At 35.3% G+C, this 26,717-nt stretch overlaps 1 protein-coding gene across 1 annotated transcript in view; it reads right to left on the reverse strand.

Moving 5' to 3' along the window:
* PCLO (piccolo presynaptic cytomatrix protein) overlaps positions 1 to 26,717 on the reverse strand; it is a 529,144-nt gene that overhangs the window by 38,736 nt on the left and 463,691 nt on the right. Inside the window, exons 19-21 of the mRNA XM_007944901.1 lie at positions 26,370 to 26,550; positions 22,428 to 22,622; positions 3,072 to 3,213 (exon numbers count right to left, since the gene is read on the reverse strand). Coding sequence (XP_007943092.1) covers positions 3,072 to 3,213; positions 22,428 to 22,622; positions 26,370 to 26,550 — 518 coding nt within the window. The remainder of the gene's footprint in view (positions 1 to 3,071; positions 3,214 to 22,427; positions 22,623 to 26,369; positions 26,551 to 26,717) is intronic.

Consider the following 26,717-nt stretch of genomic DNA (forward strand, 5'->3'; position numbering starts at 1 on the left):
GTTATTGCCTGAATCATAATTGCTACATCGCCACCAATTTTTTTTCTTTTTATACCTGTGGTTTGGGTGAAAGTTTACAGAGCAAATTAGTTTCCCATTCAACAATGTACACGTGTTTCTTTTTGTGCCATGAGTTGCAATCTCCTCAATGTAACAGCACTCTTCCCACCTCCTCCCTTGCTCCCTGTTTCCATTCTTTCTTCTTTCCTGCCCCTTACTGCCTTCTGAGCTTTTTTTTTGGACAAATACTGCCCCTTGGATCTCATATGGTTGATTTTTCTGAGGACTCTCTTCCTCACTGATGTTATTATTCACTGTATAGGCCTATCTATTGTTTGGTGGAAAGGTGATGCCCAAGGGCAGGTTCAGTCCCAGGCTTGAAGGGTGTCTAAGGGCCATAGTCTCAGGCATTCCATCAATCCTTTTCAGATTAGTAAATCTGGTCTTTTTTATGATTTTGCATTTTGTTCTGCATTTTTCTCCTACCCTGTTCAGGACCTCCTATTGTGATCATGATTAGAGCGATTGGTGGTGGTATCCCAACACCATCTCATCTGGTTGTTCTGGTGTCAGGCTAGTGGAAGCTGGGGTTCTGTGGCCCATTAGCTCTATGGACTAATTGTTTCCTTGTGCCTTTGATTTTCTTCACTCTTGTTTACTCCAGTCAAGGAGAGACCAAGAGTTGCATCTGAGATGGCTGTTTACGTGGTTTTAAGACCCCAGTCACTACTCACCAAAGTCAGGTGCAGAACATTATCTTTGTGGACTATGTTATGCCAATTGACCCAGATGTCTCCTGAGATTGGAGTCCTAAGGCCCGAATCCCAGCGACCCATTCCCTCAAGATGTTTGGTTGTGGCTAAGAAGTTAGCATAACTTTGCTCTTATAATGCTCTACTGTATACATGGATATATTTGCAGCACATACAGATACATATGTAGAAATATCCTCTGCCCAATCTAAATATACTCATGGGTGTAATCCCATGCTAAATTATGCATTTTGAAAGGTATGTATAAATTGGAAAGCTATTAAGTTACTTGTGCTGCAAAACCTTTATAAATTCATATAGTGTCCACAGTTTAGGAACAGGAATCTAATGAATTTGCTGAAATTCTTTCCGGTGAAGCTGGATCATCAGGGACTAAGGACTAATGTGATTAGTTTTCTTTCAGAAATAATTTCCAATGAAATATAACAGACCAGATACAAATAACTCCATTGAATTCATGGCCTGACACAATTTTAAAAAAAAGAAAGGAAAGAAAAAAACAAGATGGACAGATGATCCAGTAATAATTAACATAATTTAAGTTTGGGAAAAATGCAAGCAGAAATTTACAAAATGATTAAACTCAGTTTTCCCTGTAAAAATTCATTTTCCTCATTATTTAGCTTTTGTTAATTGAGCCATTATCTAAATTTGTGGGGATCAAAAGGAAAGTTCTAAAAACCTTGGCATTAAAACAAGGAGAAATGGAAGATTTAGCCATGAGAAGGCATCATTTTTCACTGAAGAAAACGAGAAAGACCCTTCAACAAGAGCCAAGATCAAGGGTTGGCTATCTTTCTCTGTAAAGGCCCAGAGAGGGAATAGTGTAGATAATCTTTGTCACGACGTCTGAACTCTCTCCTTACAGTACAAAAGCAGTGATTTGCCAACACATAAATGAATGGGTGCTGTTGTGTTCCAATAAAGCATTATTTATGGGCATTGAAACTTCAATTTCATATAATTTTAATGTATGAAATAATCATGACATTTTAATAATCGTGAAATTATTCCCTTTTGATTTTTAAAAAATATTTTAATTTCCCTTAAACATTTAAAAATGAAGTCCTTCTTGATCCTTGCAGCAGACAGAATTTGTCCTGGCTTAGATATTTCATGCTGGGTGATACAATGGGGTCTGAAAATCCAGAAGACTGGGTAGTGGAGTAGAACAGACAAGTTTGGGAAGTTTAGGTTTCAGTCTTAGAACAGACATAATCGATATATTTATCTTGGATGCCCTTAATTTTGCCATCAATATGATTAAATCAGGAGCTCTGGTGGCATAGTGCCTAAAGCACTTGACTGCTAACCAGAAAACTGGCGGTTCAAACCCACCTGCCACTCCTCAGAAGGAAGATGGGGCAATCTACTTCCATAGTGATACAGCCTCAGAAACCCAAGGAGGGATCTCTGTGAGTCAAGACCACTCAATATGTGGAAATTATGCCACTATGATTAAATCTATTCCAATACATTCTAAACATAATCTAGTTTTGCACTTGATTTTTCTCCAAGGTTAATGTATTACCAAAGGAACTCTGGTGGCATAATGGTTAAAGCTCTTGGCTGCTAACCAGAAGGTCAGTGATTGGAATACACTTCCATAAAGATTCACAGCCTAGGAAACCCTATGGGGAAGTTCTACTCTATCACATGGGTTTGTTATGAGTTGCAATCCAGTCAGTGGCACAGAACAACAAGAATAACAATTTATTACAAATGAGCTTTTTTCAAGTAGTCTAATAATAATAAGAGACAAATAAACTAGCAGTGTTTTTTTTTTTCAGAAAATACTGAACTATTTCAAGATCTTAAATTTTAATATAGAGAGAATTATAGTTGAAATGTATATATGATTACACAATGTGCTATCTATTTCAAATACGATATATAGGTTATTTAAGTATCTCCTGATTAAAATAAATTAAAGTGACTCTATTCATCTCAGTTACCAATAATGTTTGTGTTTGGTCATTATGTGATTAAAATATGGATGTACTGGCCCTGACCTTGATTCAGTAATGGCCAAGCTATTATTTCAGCAGTTTTCCTATTAAATACAGATTATACTGATTTAATAGCCTTGACAGTGACCAACATTCAGCTTTAGAATTAATGGAAATAATCCAATCTTTCCTGAACAGTCTATTTTTTCTGTAGGCATAAATAGTTCAAATGTTTTAGGGTCAATGACTCAGAATTGGATAACAGTTTAGTTATTTGCTGTTAAATGTTAAGAAGACCTTTCTCATGATGCTGTTAACTTTGCAGAGGAAAAAAAAAAGAGTAACTTACATCCTTGGAATAGGAAATACATTAGTCTCCCCTGCGGTGCTGCTGCTCCCTTCACTGTCCACGCTATATCCGCTGCCAAAGCTGCTGCCGGACGATCCGGTGGACACGGAGCTTTCTGCAGGCCGGTGATTGGTAGGCTTTGCTGCATGGTGTAGGAAGAGTCAACACCACAGTCAATAAATAAAGCCTGCACTGATCCCTTCCCGCATAATGATATGTGTTCTCAATCTACATGAATAAAGAAACATAGCTATCACAAGAACTCTAAGTATCTTAACCTTTCTTTCATTTTCATTTCCTTAACTAATAGGGTACAATAATGACATTACATTACTTTATTCTTTGTGTTGGACATAAAGGAAAAACAATCACTTCTATGGAAAAACAATTTAGTTTTTAGACTGGGTTAAATAGGATGTAACTATCTTATTATTATTAAAATGTTGTGGTGGTTGGTTTGTTACAGTATTATTATAGTGATATGGCAAGCAAGTATTTTGATTGTCTCATGGAAAAATGAGTTTAGAAAGATGGTAGATAGAAATAATGGGATAAGGGGAAAACAATGAAATTATTTTCCTTATTAATAACCAATAATCTCTTTTTTCTCCTGAGAATTGAACATGCAAAACAGAATAGATAATTGTGCCAAGTGATTGAAAATTCTGGGCCTGTTTGTATGTAGGTGTACAAACTATCTCCAGCAGCTTTTGAAAATTTAGAGATATTTGTTTCCTTTTTAGGCATTTTCTAGGTTGGGATTGGAACTTGGTTCAAAATTTTCATATGTTTGATTTGTGAATATTAGAAAGCATATTTCCACAGATACACTTTCAGTTTAGATTGGGGCATAGTACTAACACTGGTAACAGAAGTCTAGATTACAGGAGATTAGAGAAGAACTTTTGACCCAAAAAGAGAAAAGAGAAGGCAAAAATGTTCCCTCTTATTTTGTAGAGGGGAAGCCTCCATTAGGCAAAATTTTCAAAGGGTTGATATTTGTTTTCAGACACATGGTAAGAATTTAAGAGCATTAATTTGGGTTGTAATGATCGGATTTTGATTCTTAATCCACTCTGTGGTAACTCTAAGAAGTCTCAGATTTTTCACTTGAAAAAGGGGGGGGGGCGGGCAATAATATCTACCTCATAGGACTGTGATTGTGGGAAGGAAGGGAGGTAAAGCAGAGACTCACTGACTTTTTCTTTCTCTTGTGGTTTTATTTGCCAAACCCCCAACTTCTTCTCCAGGGCTTTGGTGTCAACGGCAGTTCCCCAGTGCCCTGAACCCAGGCCCTGACCATGAATTCTTCTTGATTCTATTCTATATCTAGATACACTCTAGGCAACACAACTACTCTTTTCCGCCATAAATACACCCCTGTTCCACTAGGAGTTTCTCAGTCAAATGAGCAAATTCATACAACTGAGTGAATCGCTGATAATTTTTCACCAATTTTAAAGTGTCCACATTTTTCTTAAGACTGTTATAAAATCGTAGTGACGATGAACATGGTGGAATTTCAACCACTCTGACAGAATGAAGTGAAAAATGTAGACAACTGTGTGGGAAAACACTTGAGGCCAGGAAAGCACCTGTCTCCTCTTCAGGATAAAGTCTTCTAAAAGAGTTAGCTTGCGCCAAGTTCTTCACTCCTTCCACTATATCATTAACATATTCTCAGAACCACCAAGAATCTTCACCATCTATTCCAGTACCCTTTTCCCAGAATAAGGAATTAAGGAAAAAAGATTGAAAAATTGGACAATTACCTATCAGGTGTCTACAAATTGGAGACAGGTATGTAGAAAAAGACCTGAATCACATTAAAGATCCAATTACCAATGAATTGTTACCAACCCATGGAACTAGACTTATGGAAACAGAATTACATTTATAATGTTTGTTTCATAACCTCTTTAAATTATGTAGATGAAACCTAGATAAATATAATGTATTTATTGTTAAAGAAAAGACAAGATGTTATCGAAGGATAATTTGTAAAAATTTAAAGGTAATATGACTAGGATATAAAACTATGATCATGCATAAAGGAAATAAAACTGTATAATGAACCACACAATGAGGCAGATTAGTCAATGACTTATAAAGAAAGAAAAGCTGTCATACTTTTTGACGGAGATTGTATAATCAAACAACAAGAATGTTAATGTTTTTCAGCATGACACTAAAAACCTTTAATAGTATCAAATGGAAAATCTTCATATATTACTTTCAAAGACAATCCTTAATTAATTGACATTAATATATTATCAGTTTCTCCTTATTAAATTAAAACAATTTTCATCCAAGAGAAATCCCACAATGCATCAGAAAACTACATTATAGAAATAACACCTTACTTATTTATATCTCAAAATGTTCAGCCTTTCTTCTGTCAACTTTGAGTTTACCTGATGGAATTTCTGGTTCTATTACTCTTCTGAGCAATTTGAGAAATGTGTACAGAATGTAACACAGCATAACCAGACTGAAGAAACAAAGCTAGAAATAAATTTAGACAAATTTTTCATCTTGTCTATTTCCCATGAACAGAAATCTCTTTGGAAAGCTTGTGGAAGTACAGTCAATATTTTAAATACAAGCAAATAATACTTTATAAGACATGTAAAAAGAAAAGAAAATCAAACCAAGGAATATATACATATACTGGAACAAGTCTAAATCTGTCTAAAATCTTTGCAACACAAACATACATTGAAGGTCAAGTGTCTAGAAATTTTAGGTATTTAGAAGTCAGGTGAATAATTTAAATGAATCTAGATATGTGGTATTATCTTAACAAAATATGTGGATGTCTGATTTAATTTTTACTTTTAACCTGGTATATAAATGCAGTGTAGAAACAGCCTGCCATTTAGTTAGTTTCTGGAAGTGAATTAAATTAAAACTCAGAATGAACATTCCCTTTTTACCAGACTATGTCTACATACTATAAGATTTTGATAAGCTGTATGAAGAATACCAGTATTTTAATAGTCATTTTTCAGAAGCCACATGTATATTTTCTAGTAGTATCTTTGCACTGAAAAAGCCCCCAATTGAGCAAACATCAATTCTACTATATTGAGCTAAATACAACTTATTAACAAATAAACTTATTAACATTCCCATAAACTTATTGACATTAACACAAACTCATTAACAAATACAGTGCTTTAGGACATTACTCAGTATCTGAGGCTGGATCTTACATAAATTTCAAGATCGCAGCCAAATTCTTTAGTCTGTCTTTTTCCTTGGCTCCTTTCCAAATTTATCACCCATCATTTTCCTTCATATACCTTACATCAAAGTCTGATCAGATCATTCACTCTGGTTATCTTTTTTTCTCTAGCATTTTCCCTCTTCCATGCCTTAGTTGAGACTGTTCTTTTCCACTTTGCTGTGTCCTCTTCTGTCCCTGTTACTTTCTTATATCTAAATTTATATTTTTCATAAAGGCCCACCTCAGATATCCATCACTTCATATATTTCTCTGGTTTTCCCAAATAGAAGTGAATTCTCTAAACTCTGGACCTCAATGGTATGTGTTCTGTGTATCTAATACAGCCATTATAATTGTTTATTTTTGATAGCAGTTTTTATGTACACACCATTATTGAAAGCTCTTTGGTAGCCTCCTTAAAAACTTGCCCTAATTCATGTTCAAGCAATATATAATGAATAAGTATTAACAACTTATTCATTATATATAACAATACTTCCTTCAGTCAACTGAATAGCTACAGTATCAGAATGATTTACCAGATATTTCACTTTTTATCCAGCTGTAGGTGTTTGTTACAAATCGTAGGTCCCTTATCAAGAAGGACAGTGGGATGCTTTTCCCATGTTCTTTGTCAAATGAAATTTTGAAGATCCAATCTTTTTTCGTGGCTTTTAAAATCATAGTTAACATTTTTAATCTGCCTTACGTTGTAAACATGTGGTCAGTTAACAAGATGTGTTATCCTAATCTTGCCAAATCTAGTTTGATTGAAAGAAATATTAATAACAGTACATTAAACACTGGAAGCATAGCTTCATGATTTTTTTAAAAAGTCATAACAGACAATAAACATATATATTTTTTAAAATTGGAATGACTAAAGAAATATGTATAGTAACATTCTAGGGAAGACACCAGAGGGTGCTATAATATGACAGCTGGTGAGCTCTGATTTATATTTAAGTGTAATTTCCCTCTTCATATGTTCTTGAAAGGCGCTCTGGTGGCGTAGTGGTTAAGCTATTCGGCTGCTAGCTGACAGGTTGGTGCTTCGAACCCACCAGCTGCTCCGTGGAAGAAAGATGAGGCAGGCTACTTCCGTAAAGATTTACAACCTTGGAAACCATTCTACTCTGTCCTACAGAGTTGCCTGATGGCAGTGGTTCTTTCTTTTCTTTTTCTAAATGTTCTTTAAAGAAAAAAATATTTTCAAACTTTATGTAATTTTATAATTTCTAAATGAAATAAAAATTCTACATCTTGTTTATTCTTCCAAATTTTTCAGAGCTTCAGAAACCATGGACCTAGTTGGACCCGATTCTATGGCAGTGAGTTTGTTTTTTGGGTTTTGATTATGTATGGATATATTACGCACTTGCATAGTATATATGAGAAATGTTTATTTTACTGAAGAATTGAGGTTCTTATTAAAAAGCGCAGTTTCAGGGGGAACTCTTGCTTCATGAGTTAAATCTTTTTATTGTGGATACTTTCTCTTTGAATTTTTAATTTGCTACCAATTACCAGCTAAAAGAAAGAGTGGCTCACATAAATACATGATGCAGTAAGACCTCTTCTATATAGAGCATCCCTGTGCCTTAGAGGACTAAATTCTAGAGTACTGAATTCTTTTTCTAACTCAGTCAGTGAGAAGGCATTTCATTCCAGTGTCTTCTATATGGCAATTCATCTGTTTAAAATTATTCTTTGATCTCTTAATTCTCTTAGATGGTTAGACATTATTTTGTTTTATTACTCCACTGTGGCTAAACTTAATTAAACCTGTGGGTGTCTTTTTGCACACTTGTCTTCAATTAGTTTGCTCTATTGGCTCTCCCCCACTATTCTTAAACATTCAAAACAAGAGCTGTACCTACCACACGATGGCAGCACTATACTAAGAGCCCACATGGATCGGATTTGTAGCCTGGACAGTTTACAGCTGATAAGAATTCTAATCTGTTCCAGAAGAATGATTTAGACTATAAAGAAACTAGAAACTAAGCCCTGGTAAGCCATGGAAATATTAAATAATTTGTTCAAGGTCACATACTAATTAATGAAAGAGAATTAAAATGAAAAAGTGTTATTCTACTTTTCTATCACATTCAATTGTGTCAAAATAAAAAGATAATTATCTATGCATATACGTCAGAATTCAGTGCTTGAAAAATGTACACAGACTTGCTCCTGTGATGTTATAACAGTAGTTTTACATCCTTGGTCCAACCCAGAGCTATTTCCAAATATTTCAAGTATAATTTTTTATGTAGATGGCCCATAATTTCCTGTATTACATGGTTGATGCAGTATTAAATACTATCTTCATAGATAAACACAATCTATAGGTTTAAGATAAACTTTTAAATTAAGGTAAGTCAATAATTCTTTGTACATTCTTGTAATTTAATAATGGAACTGAAATAACTAACAGGCTCTTTTAGAAACCATATATATATTATTTGTCTCTAAACTCACTGCCGTGGAGTCAGACCCCACTCATAGCAACCCCTCCTTGGGTTTCTGAGGTGGTATCTCTATGGAAGTAGATTGCCCAATCTCCTTCCGAGGAGTGGCTGATGGGTTTGAACCACCATCCTTCTGGTTAGCAGTCAAATGCCTTAGGCACTATGCCTCCAGTGCTCCCATATTTTTCTCCAGTTAGCTTTAATTTTTTTAGATATCATTTATGTTGCTTATCTTTCCAACTGTCTCATCTTTGCCTACCATTTCCCTCTATTTATCTACCTAGCATTTGTTACTGCTATTGTTGTTTTTGTTGTTATTTTTACAAGAGGGCATTTGAAGGGTTGCCTTATTTGTTGCTTTGATGTTAATACAAACTTGAAAATGTCAGGTTTAAACTCCATTCCTGTCAGCATTATTACATTTTCAATTAAATCATGTCCAACCACATTTTTGTGTTTTCTATTACAATCATTTTAGAAGAGATGTTGCACCTTACAAAGACTTTGTTATTGTTATGTGCCGTTGAGTCAGACCCGATTCATAGAGACCCCTCCTTGGGTTTCTGAGGCAGTATCACTATGGAAGTAGATTGCCCAACCTTCCTTCCGAGGAGTGGCTGGTGGGTTTGAACCGCCAGCCTTCTGGTGAGCAGTCAAGTGCCTTAGGCACTATGCTACCAGAGCTCCTTAAAAAGACTTCTTTAGATGTTTAATATTTTTATTTTTTTCTAAATTTACTCCTGTATATTCATTATCCAATTTGGAAATAACTAAAGAATCCATATACTAAATAAATGAAATAGTTTGCTTCAATACAGCTGTTTGTAGGAGTACACACATACACTCAAATTACAAATTTTCACCAATAAAAGTAAAAAGATTACTATAACTTTTCAGATCAGCCAACTGGGTGGGTAAGTTTCAGAAAGTATGCAATTGAAATACTTTTTAAGTGAGAAATTATTGGCGAGATCTATCTATGTGGGAACTATTACACAGTAATAATAAACCACAAGAAATGGAAGATTGCAGTGCCCTTTCGGTCATAAAAAACAAAATGTGTCCCTTAAGATACATCATATTTACGTAGTAACTTCTGCCAGAGAGGAAGATGGAGATGTCATAGCTCCATCTGCTTTGTCCCAGTAAATGTGTCAAGTTTTCAATCATGTTCTGCTCTCCCCTCTGCATCCACATTGGCCTTGTGATTGAATTCTCAAGACATTTTAGTAAATAACACAATTCCATATGCTTTTGTCCAATAAAAATAGTAATTTGCAGGTATTTTCCACCCTAACTAATCATTTATTTTAGAGATAGGATCAATTATCCCCTCAAGAAATGGGAGTAATAGGATATGAATTTAATATAGCAGGTTTTTGGAAAAGAGGGGTAAAGTCGGTTTCAACTTTGTAACATGATAGAGGATTTCTTTTTTAACTTATATAAATTCTACAATGGCTTAGTATACCAGTACACTAGAGTCCTCACATTTATACTCATACTGCCTATAATATGGTCTACTATGCTGGGAATGGCAAACTGAGGAGGATTGGTGTGGCATTGATCATCAAAAGGAACACTTTACGATCTATCCTGAAGTAGAATGCTGTCACTGATAATACAATATCCATATGCCTGCAGGGAAGACCAGTTAATATGACTATTGTTTAAATCTACACACCAACCACTAAAGCCAAAGATGAAGAAATTGAAGAATTTTTTTTATCAACTTCTACAGTCTGAAATTGACCAAATATACAATAAAAAAATATCAATACATCTGTATTGATAATTACGGATGATTGGAATGTGAAAGTTGGAAACAAAAAGGAAACATTGGTAATTGGAAAATATGGCCTTGTTGTTAGAAATGACGCTGGATACTGCATGATACAATTTTTTAAGACCAATGATGCAGGAAGCATCAAAGAAGATGGGAGGAATACACAGAGTCACTGCACCAAAAAGAATTTGTTGATTTTCAACCATTTCAAGAGGTAGCATTATGATCGAGAACCAATGGTATTGAAAGAAGAAGTCCAAGCTGAACTGAAGGAATTCCTGAAAAAAAACAAGGCTCTAGAAATTGAAGGACTATTCATTGAGATGTTTCAACAAACAGATGTAGCATTGGAGGCGCTCACCCGTTTAACCAAGAAATTTGGAAGACAGCTACCTGGCCAACCAACTGGAAAAGATCCATATCTGTGCCAGTTCCAAAGGAAGATGATTCAGCAGAATGTGGAAATTATCAAGCAATATCGTTGATATCACAAGCAAGTAAAATTTTGCTGAAGATAATTAAAAAATGGCTGCAGCAGTATATTGACAGGGAATTGCCAGAAATTCAAGCCAGATTCATAAGTTGGCTAATGCAAAGAATGCCAGAAAGATGTTTACCTGTGTTTTATTGACTATGTAAAGACATTCAACTCTGGGATCATAACTAATTATGGCTAATATTGCAAACAATGGGAATTCAGAGCACTTAATTGTACATATGCAGAATCTACACAAAGACCAAGAGGCAGTCATTGCAATGAACAGTGGGATACTGCATGGTTTAAATTCAGGAAAGGGGTGTGTCAGGATTGTATCTTTTCACCATACTTACACAATCTGTGTACTGAGCAAATAATCAGCAAAGCTGTGCTATACGTACAACATTGCATCAGGATTAGAGAAGACTCATTAACAACCTGCAATTATGCAGATGACACAGTCTTCCTCAGTGAAAGTGAAGAAGACTTGAAGCACTTACAGATGAAGATCAAAGACTATAGCCTTCAGTATGGATTATACTTCAACATAAAGAAAACCATAATCCTCCCAACTGGACCAATAAGCAACATCATGATAAATGGAGGAAAGATCGAAACTTCAGGGATTTCATTTTACTTGGATCTGCAATCAACACGCACAGAAGAAGCAGTCAAGAAATCAAACAGCAAAAGACCCCTTTAAAGGGTTAAGCCCAAGCCATGGTATTTTCAATACCCTCATAGACATGTGAATGCGGGAAAATAAGTAAGGAAGACAGAGGAAGAATTAATGCATTTGAATTGTAGCGTTGGCAAAATATTGAAAATACCATGGACTACCAGAAGAATGAACAAGTATGTTTTGGAAGAAGTACAGCCAGAATGCTCCTTAGAGGTGAAAATGGCCAGACTTAGTTTCACATACTTTGGTCATGTTGTCAGAAGGGACTAGTTCCTGGAGAAGGATATCATAAGAAAAAGGGTAAAAAAGAGGGTCAGTGAAAAGGGGAATGCCCTCAATGAGATGGACTGACACAATGGTTGCAATGATGGGTTCAAGCACAGCCACAATTGTGAGGGTGGCACAGGACCAGGCAGTATTTCATTAAGTTGGACACAGGGTCTCTACAATTTGGAACTGACCTGACAGCACCTATCAACAAAAAAACCCTGCCTTTATTAAAGTACACTTCACTTCTTTCAGATGTTGTGGTTCAGATTATCCAAGGGTAGTAACTGGATTGGAAAAAGCTATTTAAAAGAATTATAAAGGGGACCAAAATTCATAGCAAATAAAGGAAAAACAGTAAGACATTATCACGAACATAAATCAAGAAAACCATGTCATTTTATCATTAACAACCTTTAGGTTATAATTATAGGTAGGCTGACATATAAAATAAATTACCAAGTATCAAGTTTTAGTTTCATGCAAAAATTATTAACACAATTGTTAAAATCTTTAGAAGATCAGTAGTAAGGAGGATCATATTTGAAACATAAACATTCAAGAGCTACATCATTTTTTTCAGAGATAACTCAGTTTTTCAACATTCATTTCATTCTCAATGCAGACGTGCCCTCTCTCTTCCTGTTCTTAAACAGACTTCAAATAGTCTGATTTATGTAAAAAATTCTGCCCAAAGGAAGAGTTGAGCAAATTTCCAGTGCAGACAAATAATAAAGTAATAATATCATACTAATTTACATGGTTAATGTTACAGCAAACACTGATTTTTTTTTAATTAATCAAATGTAGTCAGCGCTCACAAAGTAAAGATGGAGTTTGGACAATTATTTGATAAAACACAGTCCAATCCCAGAGGACCTGACCTCCCTAGTTACTTTCTTTAATCTTTTTACTCTCTCCAAATGGAAATTTTCAAATACTTTTTCTCTACCTGTAGTGGGTTATGTGGAGTTCTGGTGTAGTGCCTAAGACATTTGACTGCTAACCAGAAGGCTGGAGGTTCAACCCACCAGCCACTCCTCAGAAGGAAGATTGGGCAATCTACTTCTGTAGAGATACTGCCTCAGCAACCAAGGAGGGGTCCGCTAGCTATAAGCCGAATCTACTCCATGGCAGTGAGGTTTTTTTTTTTTTTTCTTTTTGTCGTTGGTTATCTCCAAATAGAATGCAAGGGTTATGAGAGAGGAACAAGAGGCAGAACAAATAAAAATCCAATTATTTATATAATCCAGATATTTCTAAACATGATGATCTTGGGTTTCATATAAATTTAAGTCAATGACTAATTGAATTTTCTTTTTCCATCTTAGTTGAAGGTAGACAAACTCATGCTTTCCTCATTCTTCATAATTATTCCCAGCCACCTTTAAATTGGTTACTCAATAAATATCACAAAGACAGTGGGTTTTTTTTTTGTGTGTGTGTCTATTTGTTTGTTGCTACATCAACCAACACCTTGAAGAGGTTCTGGAACATAATATGTATTCAAAAATTAAAATAAATGAATAAAACCAACAAAATGAATATATATATGAGTCTATGAATGAATGGTAAACGAAATACATGTAATTCAGATAATAAAACAAACACTGTCATGTCCTTCTCCCATGGAGCAGCTAGTAGTCTTGAAATGCCAACATTTTGGTTAGCAGTTGAATGATTTAACATTGCACCAACAGGGTTCCTTAATTCAGATAAGAGTTTCTATAAGCTATAAATATATATTTGTTATATATTTATTAACTTATTAACTTTAATTATTTAAAAGCACACTGAATTATATTAAGAATCAAGAGGTAAGAGGTAAGAATCTTGAAATTTGAATCCAAGTAGTGATCTTCAATTTTTCCTATTGTCATTATGTCGATACAATTAATTTGCAGTACAGTGATCAGTAATGTAGATAACACAACAGACAATAAGTGGAGTCAATAATTTATAAATGATTATTTTTCCAATAAATTTTATCTTCAAGATGAGGACACAAATAAAATTTATTCTACCTTTATAACACTCCCTGTCATCCACATTAGCTTGGGAACAGCTCAGCTAGCCCTGATAGGCAATTTACCAATCAAACTTGAAAAGAAAGAAATAATGAATATGGACATATAATCATAGTTTAATTGAAATCATTTCTAATAAAATAGTTTAAATTAACTATTTAAAATGAAAAATTGTCATTTATGATTAAAATTAGCATTAAATGAGAAAGAAGAATGAGCTCTGAAATGCAATAGGAGAATTAACAGACCAAAATTATATCTTGCACGAAATTCTTAATTACCCAATGTTGTTGGCTCATGGAAAAATTATGATTGTGCAGAGGTTTAGATCAGCAGCTCTTAAACATTTCAATCTCAAGACTCCTTTTACAATTTTAAAATTTATTGACCTCTCCAAGATGGTTTATATGTGTCATGTCTATCAATACTTATCATACTCAAAATTAAGGTAGATAAAAATGTAAAACAAAGTTTCCACAAGCGTATATGCCATTAGCCATCAAACCAATGATAACATGACACCTCATGGAGCTGCTGGAGAACTCTACTGAACACACGAGAAAAAGTGAGAGTGAAAAAAGCAAACATTAAGTATCCTTAAAAACTCTTGTGATCCCGCAGAGTCCTGAAAGGGTCTTTGGAGCCCCAAGAGCCAGTGGACACACTTTGAGAACTTCTGATCTAGACCTACAGTGATGGAAAACAAGTACTATGCAAATAAGAAGAAAGCAATCAGCACTAGCTTCTGTGACAGTCTCTTAAATCATTATGCACAAGAAAATCATTTTATGGTGCTTTTATTTTTCACTTTACTTTTGCCCTGGGGGGAAAAGAATACCCAAAACTGTAAGTTGTTAGCTTTTTAAAAAATATTATTATTATTATTATAATCAGCATTATCTAAAATCCTTCAGATATTGTTTCATTCATTACTTCACAACTCTAGTAGCATAAGGTCTGAATTTAGAATTGCATACACCATAGAAACATGCACACACACATAAGCTACTTTATGTAACACAGAAACCCAGAGTAAATAATGATATCTGGAAATCATGAAATAATGCAAATTCTTACAAAAAAACTTTTTCTTTATATAAATTTAAAAATCATTTTCTTGTACATTAGTACTTGGAAGGAATCAAAATAGTTATTTACATTATAAGAGATATTTATTTGGCAATGAGAATGCTTTATGACAAATAAAATGAAAAATATATAATAGATCCATATAGAAAGAAATTTGAATTAAGTAATTGTAAAAAAAGTCAACTTTCCATATATTTCAATATTGTGGATTCTTTTTATGTAAAGAGAAAGATAAAAAATGCAATGTTCCATAGAACTAGAAATAATGTGGTTTTGAATTAGAAATATTTAGTGAGGAAAGACAGATTTTAGTTCTGTGTTCTTTTAAGAACAAACATAGCAGAATAAGAAATATATTTTTAATTTTACTCTTTGTTTTATGCTTAAAAATACAGGCCAATTTCTGATTTGCCCAAGCCTTTTTTTTTTTTTTAATGTATTTGTCTTGCTTGGTTGGTGATATTACTATTTTTATTAGTTTCCATCCAAATTATCATTAATTAAATTTATCTATTTATCTAATCTTTCAGTATCTCAAACCACACTGAGGTACAGAGCTATAATTAAATCTCCATTATTCCTATTCACCACATCAAACAAATTCAGCACCCCAGTGAAGATGCTATGTTTCTGATTTAAATATTTTCATTTAAAATCTGTAAGTGCTTTTGTCTCAATGATTATTGATATATTTACATATATAGTACAGTAGTAAAACAAAAAGACACAAAGAATAATTTCACAATCTGGCTCAAAGATATCCTTTATCCTATTCCATATCCATGTTATGTTTCCCAAATTATCATGCCCAATGGAGAATGGGTGGAAATATCATGGTTTCACAAAAGTTCATACATGTGAATGAAAGGTGGAAAAAGTACTAATTTGTGTTTAGTTTGACATCTGGATTCTAGCAATCTTGTTAAGTAGCCAAATAGTGTCCGTGGCATTCCTTCATCTCTCCCTAGGTGGCATTTCTCCAGGTTTCATGATCCCTCCTACACAGATGATAATGTTCCCAGTTCCATGTTCATATTGTACTCTGACTATCCAGGGTCCCCACTATATCCCCACCAGCCATGCCTCTTAAGTCCTCATTTCTTCCCATACCTGTCCTTCCCGTACCTTAGACTTGCCTGTCTGATTTCCTCAGAGTCTTGCACCCTGGTGGTAATTTGTTAAACTAACCTACTGAAAATAATTTGCTCAAACCCAAAGTAAAATAATTTTCATTTTAAAAGTAGATTTTATGGAGATTATGTTAAAGGCTTGTCACACATAGTGCTTAAAGGGCTTTGGCATGTTAAAAATTAGGCCATTCTCCTCACATCATTTATCAATAGTCTCATCCACATTATACAGGTCCATCACTTGTTTAGACATAACAATACTGAAGCCAACTTTAATACTTAGATGAGGCAATTAGTCTTATCATTCTTGTTGAATGAAATGGACATATAAACCCCCAGTGTCACATCAAAGTACATGGATACTATTGGATTAAAAAAAAATACCCGTTGATGATAGGTCAGTGGATTCACCTTCAGAAATGAAAGTCAATAAGCAAGAGACAGAGTTACATAGTCAGAGCGATACATTTTCTGACAGTGACAATATATGTATAGCAGAGATACTTCTGGCAATCAATGTTAAAGGGCTAAAGAAATATTTGAAAATGAATAAGCAATTATTCTAAGAAATATGGGGACTTACATAATAAAACTGAAGAAAAGAATTATAATCACAGACAACAAAGAAAGGAAACCGTTGCTCTCACAGAAATAGGCATAGAGCTTTTGAACAGTGAAATTATCCAATTTGATTCTCTCCTATTTGGCTGGAGGTTTGCCGTCGCCACATCATTACTGCTCCAATTTTCTTTTTGTTTTAAACTATCCTAAGTTTAAAAAAAAAATTTTTCATCTTTTTTTCCCTGCACAAACACATTAAATGAAGAAAGTAAAATCTGTTTTTATTAACCTCTTCAACATAACCTTATAGAAGACTTCACCTCCAAATGAACTCACTCTGATTTCTTTTATGGACCCTGCCCTTTTCAGAAACAGAGAATGCTAGATTGCTTCTGACGAGAGTGAACATTCACTTCTGGTCAGAAATGATGGGACACTCATCAGCTACTTTTTGTAACCCTTGCTTCCACTGCCCACCCACTTACCCAACCCAGCCACCCACTACCACTCGCCCAAGAGAGCAGCTCCCAGAGTGAAGAAGGCTTAGCAAGAGTTCATCAAAACAACACATGGTATGAAGCTCTTCTCTGACAGGTGCCGCAAACGAGCCTTACTGAAAGTGGAGTGTCCAGCAGTGGTCTGTGGCAGTAACTGCAGGCTTTTCTCCTACAATCTGGGCATGCCACGGCCATGATTGCCTCATAGAACTCATTTTTTGATTCATTTTTTTTCACCCAACCTCCCCAACTACTCTTTTATTTTTGCCCAAGGTGCAGGGATATTTCAATCTGTTCTATAGTACCTGTTTCTAAATTTAAAACCGACATCTAAAATCTTAGCATCAAGAAAAAAAAGAAAAGCTCAGAATTTTTCAAAATGTACTTAACATTTATTTAGTATATTCAATGTCAATTAACTTAATCTTCAGGGTTTTAAGAATGCTTCAAATAATTTTGGTTTTGGTATGGTTTTCCCTAAACATTTACTTTCTAAAATGTCTTTTTTTCCCTGGTGGTATTACCTTCTGGAAGGGCAGGGCCTGTGTTCAATCAAAAATTTCCAGGGATTTCTAAGCACAAACAGAGTTGTTTCGATATCAGGATGAGGTGGCACAATCTGTCTAATCTTTCCCTTCAGATTCCCTAGCATGCAACTAAACCCCAGAGGGAGTAAAAAAAGTGACTTTTAGCTAGCTTCATAATTCTCACCTGACCCATATTTTATGCTGGTCCAAGTAGAAATCTGCTGAAAAGCTTACAAAAATGTCTGAATAGCTCTTTTGAGGCAATTTTGTCCCCCTTGATGGGAACGCATACAGACGTACACTTTCCTCTATCGGCCCTACTTCCTGCTACATTGGGCTTGTGCACTGGGAAGGTTTCCCTTTGTCGGTTTGTGGCAGGTTAATTACCAGCTGTCAGAAAGGAGAGAGAATCCAGCAACTCTACATGGTATTATGTTTTCATTTCTAGCCACCACTGATCATGTGTGTAAGGACATGAATGATAAAGAAAAATAAATAAATGCCCATTGTTTTTATTGGAATCAGAGTTTGATTTCAAAGGAGCCAATGTATTTCCAAAAAAAAAAAAAAAAAAAAATAGGTCAAGGAGTCACAAGACAATGGTTATATTGATGGTTGTGAAAATTTTTAGTTGCATGTTCCTCTATCAGTCATCTTACCCTTCTGACTCAGATGGCTATCCATAAACAGGTATAAGAATGTATTTTTGCAATAACTACCTCATCCACTCGGTGTGATAAAATGAGAAAATGGATGACAAAACACTCTGTACAATATGAAGAACTGTTCAAATGCAAGGTATTATTTTCAAAAGGCAGATGGATTATATGAAATTTATTTTGAGGTTTTAAATGGAAAACTTGTATCTAAACACTTAAAATTATTAACACCTCTGAAGTTAGTGAATAGGAACTTGCTGATCTTTATATGTTTATATCTTTTACCAGCTTTCCTCTCTAAGCTATAGACAAAGTATTCCTTTTATATCAATTTAATTCTATAGCATGTTCACTATTAAGTTTTTTGCCAACATGCATGGTTGAATTATATTCTTGGTAGATCTACAGTAACTGGGAAATATTTATATTATGGAAAAAGATGGCATTTTATTTGTCATCTATTATAACAAATTTAAATAAGAAAGCATGTTATATTATCTAGTTTTCCTTTTCATTGTGATTTCAATAAAGAATGATTCCAAGAATCAACATCAAAGATACTTTTATATATCTCCAAAAGCCAATTAAAGTATTCTTCAGAGAAAGTCATTTATAACATTTTGATACAAATTCTAAGAAAGAACTTCATCTAGAATAAAAACACGCAAAAATATTTTCTTTATTGCTTTGTGCCTTTGGGTCGATTCTGACTTACAGTGACACCACCTGACAGAGCAGCACTGCCCCACTTGGTTTCTTAAATCTTTATGGAGCAGATAGCCAGACCTTTTCTCTCACGGAGCAGATGGTGGGTTCAAATTACTGACCTTTCAGTTGGCAGCTTCACTATTGTGCCATGAGAACTCCTTAGATTTTATAGTAATGCTCAAAAATCATGATAATTAAAAACAGAGTGTGAACTAAAGGAAGATTTTGACATGGTGACATTTATAATTACAGAATATTTCAATTAAGGAAATGAATAAAATTAAGAAATCAACTGAAATTCTTTGATGACAGAAAAGGTGAGAGGTGGAATTTTAAGTATTTTTGGAAACTATTAGTAAACTAACTAGTAAAGGGGAAAGTGCTTCCATGATCATCTATAATTTAGGTTGAATGAACACATTCATCACTATCTTCATTTTAAAACTATTTCTTTAATTGCCTGGTTAATTCAAGAAACAATTAAAAATATCCAATTAACTGAGAGAAGTATATATTGAACTTTAAAATTTTCTGGATAGAAATGCAATGGGGTGTGGTACAGGGCTTAATTTTAATTTTGTGGCAAATATAGAATAAAATCAAGTGTTTCAGAAGTGCAAGGGACTTAAGGGAGCAAACACTACCACCCTGTTTTTTAAACCATTTATTCTTACATATGCTTTTGAATTAAAGGTGGTGATAATTTTATAATCACTCTGGTTTGATTCTTCTCAAGAGTGCCATTGCCACTCTTTCCTGGAGAGTACTTTATACGGCACATGAACGTTGGGAGAGATAGAAGCTTACTCCTCTGTTTTTGATTATTGCTGCGGAATCATGTTTAGCTGCATCTCCACAGCCAGGGCTCATGGGATTTATCTTCTCTTATCCAGGAACCCGAGGAGATTGTGAAGTAGGTCAAATGTGTGAGAGGGAAGCAGTGCAAGCACCTCCTTAAGTTGCCCACCTCAATCATTTCTTTACATTTTTATGTAAGCTTATATTTTTATTTCCTAATAATTTACCATCTATCTTCAAGTGTTTCTGACATGGAACTTTGTTCTGCTCCCCAATGTTCTAACATTACAACTCTCCCTAGCAATGGAACAGTAACTATAAATACTCTAAATTGCAAGGAATTAAATGAGAAAACAAAAACTGACACACTCATTTAAGCTATATCATATAACAATGGCTCAGAACCCAGTAGTTTATGAATGAAATAAAGATACTTTATTTATTACACAGGCACTTGAATATTCACATGCCCAACACATCTGATACACTTAACAGCTATGGAAACACCAGTGGAAAATGTCTGCTTGTAGGATAAAGAGAGAACCTTCACCATGTAAAGGTGAGTGGGTGTGTTAACAATTTTTCCTTTACTTTCCTCTAAGAGTTTCCAAAATCCACTGAATTAAAAAAAATATACACTTGAAATAATACGTATGCAACAAAAACTGATCTATATTCCAACTGGTATGCTAACTCAAATTGTGAGCAATTTAAACTTTTTATCATCACAATGCAACATATTTATAGTCATGCTTGAACAGATTAGGTTAGTAGCATGCATTCCATTCTGCAATATGAATACTGTTAATCTATTTCTCAACAAAAGTCAAAAGATGCCCAGTGCATAGAAAAGTACAAATCACTGTCATAAATATTTTAAAGGACTAATCTTGGGACTTACACGGTGATGATGAGATCTTGAAATGCCATGCCCACAAAAGCACATTTAAAAAGTGAATAAACATGTTTTATCAGAAAACCTCTAAAAATGAAAAGATGAGGGCTTTAAATCTGGGGATGTTCTTGTTGTGTGCTTTGAATAGCGCCTTTCTGCTCACCTCCTTCTGGCTTGACTGGTCCATCAGACATCACCTTCCTGAGGGCTAGCTGGCTTTGGTCTTGGTTGCCATTGGCTGGTGGAGGCAGATTATCAGACTGAGTTCTTTGAATGGGGAGGACTCCTGCTATGCTGTGTCTGTGCTGCTTCCTGGCATGATTAGACTGACCGCTTTTATGTGCTGCTGTGGCAGTGTGGGTGAAATGGAAACCCAGAGTATGTATCCTCAGATGGAATCAGCTTCAATGGTAATCATGCAAACAGAAGTGTTCTTTTGCTCTAGTTAAAGAAGTTGTGTTTTCAAATGCCAAAAGGACACCACATGCACAGCACTAAAGGGGGTTAAAACTGGCTGTTTCTTGGGAAATGATGACTAAGGAGATGGAGAGAACAGTATCTATTTCACTGTTGGCTATGCCTCTTGGAAGTAGCAGTGCACCTAGTTTGTGATATCTCTGCATTCATTAAATTTTACACATCAAGTGACCAAATTTTATAAATTAAATGAAAATACAGCAGTTAGAATGAGAGATTGCTTAGCTTTAATTGTTTTACACCTACCAGACAGCACATCTTGACTTTCAAAGGATCTTCAACGATTAGGATAAAAACAAAACAAAATGAAACAAACCTATAAATACTCTTTTATCATATACAAAGTATGATCCATCAGAATGGACCCAATTGTGCTCCTTAATGAGGTTACATTCCCTTATCTCATATGGTTACACATATATTAATATTATATGTTTTTTTTTGAGAATAGAAGAAACATGATTCTCTTCACAGATTTTCAAGATTAAAAAGTTTTGCACATGGAAAGCTGTAACACTTCACATGCATTATTTATTATTGTTTTTACGCATAGGTTCAAAAGTGCTTTTCCCCCGAGGTTCTAGAACTTGACTGTGGATTGTATTAATCATCTTCCTAAGATTTTTGTGTGTCTTCAGATGCTAGAATCTCTTTGCTAATCTGCCCTTAATGTTCACGTGTGCTGCTTTGGTGTAATGCCTGGGACACTGGCAGCCACTGTGCTTCTAATTCTACGTTCTAAAGGATGTTTAAGCTCAACAGAAAGGATGCACAACATTGCTTTGCCTCCAAACATCACAGACACAACTACTAAACACTATGAGCCAGGTTGGATGGATGGTGGAAACAAAGGAGAAACAGCCAGTTTTATTGCCATCTATGTAAAAAAAAAAAAAAAAAAAATCTAAATAGGGAGCGTATTTATGTATTAATATTCTTTACACAGACAAAAGGACAGAGAACAGAGTGAGCAGAGGATGCAAAAAGAGAAAGCAAACAGGGAAGGACAGCAGGAAAGAAAGGCAACAGATGAACATTAAGCTGCCATGCTGAGGAATTTATTTGCGTCTTTTACTTGGTTGAATGCGGAGTTGTTGCACGGCGGCTTCAGCCGCGGCTATGGCGGCCCCTGCATCTTCCAGGTGCGTCTGAGTGACGCTGGTTTTGCTTTGACTGCGAGATGGTCCATGAGAGCGGAGATGGCCTTCAGACGATGATTTCGAGCTACCAGGGCTACTATGGGATTTCTCAATGGTGGGAACCTGCATGTCTGATTACAAAAGGATAAAATAAGAGTCAACGTTTTTTTCAACCTTCCTCCTGTCAAGCCTCGTCTACAAAGAATTTGAAACTGTCTGAGATTTACGCTAATTCTGTGTCTTTTATGGTACTGATCACCATCCCTTATAGGATTAAACATTTGGGAAACAAGTTCTGAGAGGAATGTAAAAGGACCATAGTCTTGAGAAGAGATAAGTTTGAAAAGAGGAATATATTCTAAAAAGCTTTAAGTAAATGGATATATAAATTTCTGGTTTCACTGAGCACCTCTGCTAATTCTTCTAGTAGGGGCCAAGGAAGAGAAAATAGACTTAAGCTGCTGCAAGAGGAGTTTTAATTAAATACAAAGTGAATTTCTGAATGTAGGCATGTCAGTTGCTACAATATGCATAAATATATGCAAATATGTTACAATGAATACAATATAGTTATATTTACATGGAGATTATAGATTCATCCTCTCAGGTAATTTTAAAGAATGTATAGCCCATACATTTGCTAGCATGGTAGTCATAGATAAAAGTTCGCATTCTCTTGATACTTATATTCTTCCAGGATGTAAACCAGGACAGGGTTGTTTATGGCTAAGTAGAATCCACAAATTATATATGAAACCCATTCATAAATAATCTATAGCATTTATAATAGTCAATGGTTTATCACTTATGATCCTTTCCCTTCTAATGTACAAAGAATACTTTTCATTTTGATATACTTTCTGATAAAAGCCTAGGAAGTAATAATCAGATTAAATACTAACTTTTATATTTAATTTTAATATATAGTTGTGTATAGCTTGGTAAGATGCTACATGGCTATCCCATACAGACAGTAACTCAGTTTAGGAGGAGGATTAATGTTGTACTGTAGGATAGTTAAGAATGAATCTCCCAAAGGAAAAGCTCAAATAGGAACATTGGGTGTACTGTCAAATCAAATATATGATTTCATTATCACTTTTATAATTGTAGCTAAAAATCACAGAATTAACTTGAGTTGGGAGCTCTGGTAGCATAGTGGCTAAAGCACTTGACTGCTAACCAGAAGGCTGGCGGTTCAAACCCACCAGCCACTCCTCGGAAGGAAGGTTGGGCAATCCTACTTCTGTAGTGATACTGCCTCGGAAACCCAAGGAGGGGTCGCTATGAGTCGGGGCCGACTCGACGGCACATAACAACAACAACAAGAGTTAAGAACTCAAAACTCACTGTCATCAAGTTAACTACAACTCACAGTGACATCAAAGGGTTTCCAAAGCTGGAAATCTCTATGGAAGCAGACTGCCTCACTGTTCTTCTATGGAACAGCTGGTGGGTTCAAACCACCAACCCTTTTAGTTAGCAGCAAACTACACTACCAGAGTTTGAAATTGAACAAACATGCAATTAAGATCTGTAAATTATTACCGGTGATTGGAACACAAAAGTTGCAAGGAAAGAAGAATCACTGGTAGTTGGAAACTACGGCCTAGGTGATAGAAATGACATTGAAGAGAACATAAGAGAATTTTGTAAGACCAACAGCTTATTCATTTCAAATACCCTTTTTCAACAATATAAATGGCAGCTATACACGTGGACTTCACCAGATGGAATGAATACACAGGAATCAGATCGACAACATCTGTGGAAAGAAGCGATGGAGAAGCTCAATATCTTCAGCCAAAACAAGGTCAGGAGCTGACTGTGGAACAGACCATCAATTGCTTATATTCAAGTTCAAGCTGAAGCTGAAGACAATGAAACAAGTCCATGAGAGCCAACATATAACCTTGATTACATCACACCTGAATTTAGAGACTATCTAAATAATTGATTTGACACATTGAACACCAATGACTGAAAATCAGACAAACTGTAGGATGACATCAAGAACATCATGATTTTTGATGTTTGAAAAAGCAAAAGGCTGTTAAAAAGAGAGGAAAGGAAGAAAAGAGCAAAATGGATGTCAGAAGAGACTCTGAAACTTGGTCTTTTTTTTTTTTTTAGTATTATTTTATTTTATCTTATTTTATTGTTATTTAGGTGAAAGTTTAAAGAGCAAATTCACTTTCCATACAGCAGTTCACATACACTTTGTCTCATGACATTGACTACAACTTACCCCCATGCAACAGCTCCCCTTCGACTTTCTCCCAATAGTTACCTCTTCCCTGTGTTCATCCCTCCATGCACTCCTGCCCCCTGAGCTGTCTCCCTGTGCATAAACAGCCCTTCTTTCTCCCATGATTGCTCTCTTCAAAGAGTGTATCTACCTCAGGTAAATGTGAAACTTGGTCTTGAACAAAGAGTAGCTAAAGGAAATGGAAGAAATGACAAGATAAAAGAGCTGAACAGAAGATTTCAAAGAGCAACTTGACAAGACAAAGACAACTATTATAATGAAATGTGCAAAAAGCTAGAGTTAGAAAACCAAAAGGGAAGAACACACTCAGCATTATTCAGGATGCAAGAATTGAAGAAAAACTTCAAGCCTTGAGTTACAATATCGAAAGATTCTATGGGCAAAATATTGGTTGATGCAGGAAGATGGAAGAAATACACAGATTCACTGTACCAAAAAGAACTGGTCACTGTTCATCTATTTTAGGAGGTGGAGTATGATCAAAATCAATGGTATCAAAGGAAGAAATTGAAGTTGCACTGAAGGAATTGGCAAATAACAAGACTCCATGAATTGACAAAATACCCATAGACATGTTTCAATCAATGGATGCTGTGCCAGAGGCACTTATTGGCGAAGATTAAAGACTACAGTCTGCAGTATAGATTAAACCTCAACATAAAGAAAATGAAAATTCTCAAAACTGGGCCAATAATCAGCATCACGATAAATGGAGAAAAGACTGAAGTTGCCAAAGATTTCATATTACTCAGTTCCACAATCAACACTAATGGAAGCAGTAGTCAAGACATCAGACAATGTACTGCATTGGGCAAATCTGCTGCAAAAGACCTCTTCAGAATGCTTAAGAGCAAAGATGTCTCTTTGAAGACTAAGGTGTGATAACCCAAACCATAGTATTTTCAATTGCCTCATATGCATGTGAAAGCTGGACAATGAATAAAGAAGACCAAAGAAGAGTTGATGCTTTTGAGTTCTGGTGTTGGTGAAGAATACTGAAAGTACCATGGACTGCCAAAAGAACTAACATATCTGTCCTGGAAGAAGTACAGCTGGAATATTCCTTGGAAGCAAGAATGGCCAGACTTCATCTCACCTACTTTGATCATGATGTCTGAGGGACCATTCCCTGGAGAAGGCTATCATGCTTGGTAAAGTGGAGGGTCAGCAAAAAAGGGGAAGGTCCTCAATGAGATGGACTGACACAATGGCTGCAACGATGGGCTCAGGCATAGCAAGGATTATGAGGCTGGCGCAGGACCAGGCAGTGCTTTGTTCTGTTGTACTAGAGTTACTATGAGTTGGAGCCAACTTGACAGCACCTAACAACAACAACAACAACAATGTGGACTTTGAGAGCTGAAAAACAGCCTAAGCCCAACCTCCTCCATTTCACAAGTTGTAAAATGGAGAGTTGAGAGGTGGAGATCACCAAGTCAAATATCTAAATATGGTAAAGCCCATTTCTTCTGATTCCATATCCATCATTTTGCATGGTATTATATTTAAAATTTTCTAATATAGTCTACTATTTCAAAACACATTAAATAGACAAAAGATCTTAATTGAATAAATAGACAAAACGTTTTCTACTTGAAATATCTCCTACCCTTGGATGGGTCAGGGAAGATACCGTGGCTTCTGCTTTTGATGACGGAAGGCTTTGGGGACTGCTGGGTGCTCTGACTGGAATGGGACTTGCCATGATCAATGCTTTCAGTCTGTTCTTTGAGAGGATACCACCTAGGAGTGTTATCGAGGTGAGATGTGCTAGATAAATCAATCAATACCTGAAAAACAGCGCAAGATACGTTAATGGAGTTCATGGATTAAGCTATTATTCATTACTTTTTTCCTATGGTCTAAAATTTACTCAAGGATATCAACCAAAGTACATAGTATAAACTGAAAATGCTGAGTTTTTCGACTTCATGTTTTCATCATTCGTCATATTGGG

Source organism: Orycteropus afer, unplaced genomic scaffold (assembly GCF_000298275.1).
Source record: "Orycteropus afer afer isolate SDZICR_OR568_19922 unplaced genomic scaffold, OryAfe1.0 scaffold00007, whole genome shotgun sequence".
NCBI classification, from domain to species: Eukaryota; Metazoa; Chordata; class Mammalia; order Tubulidentata; family Orycteropodidae; genus Orycteropus; species Orycteropus afer.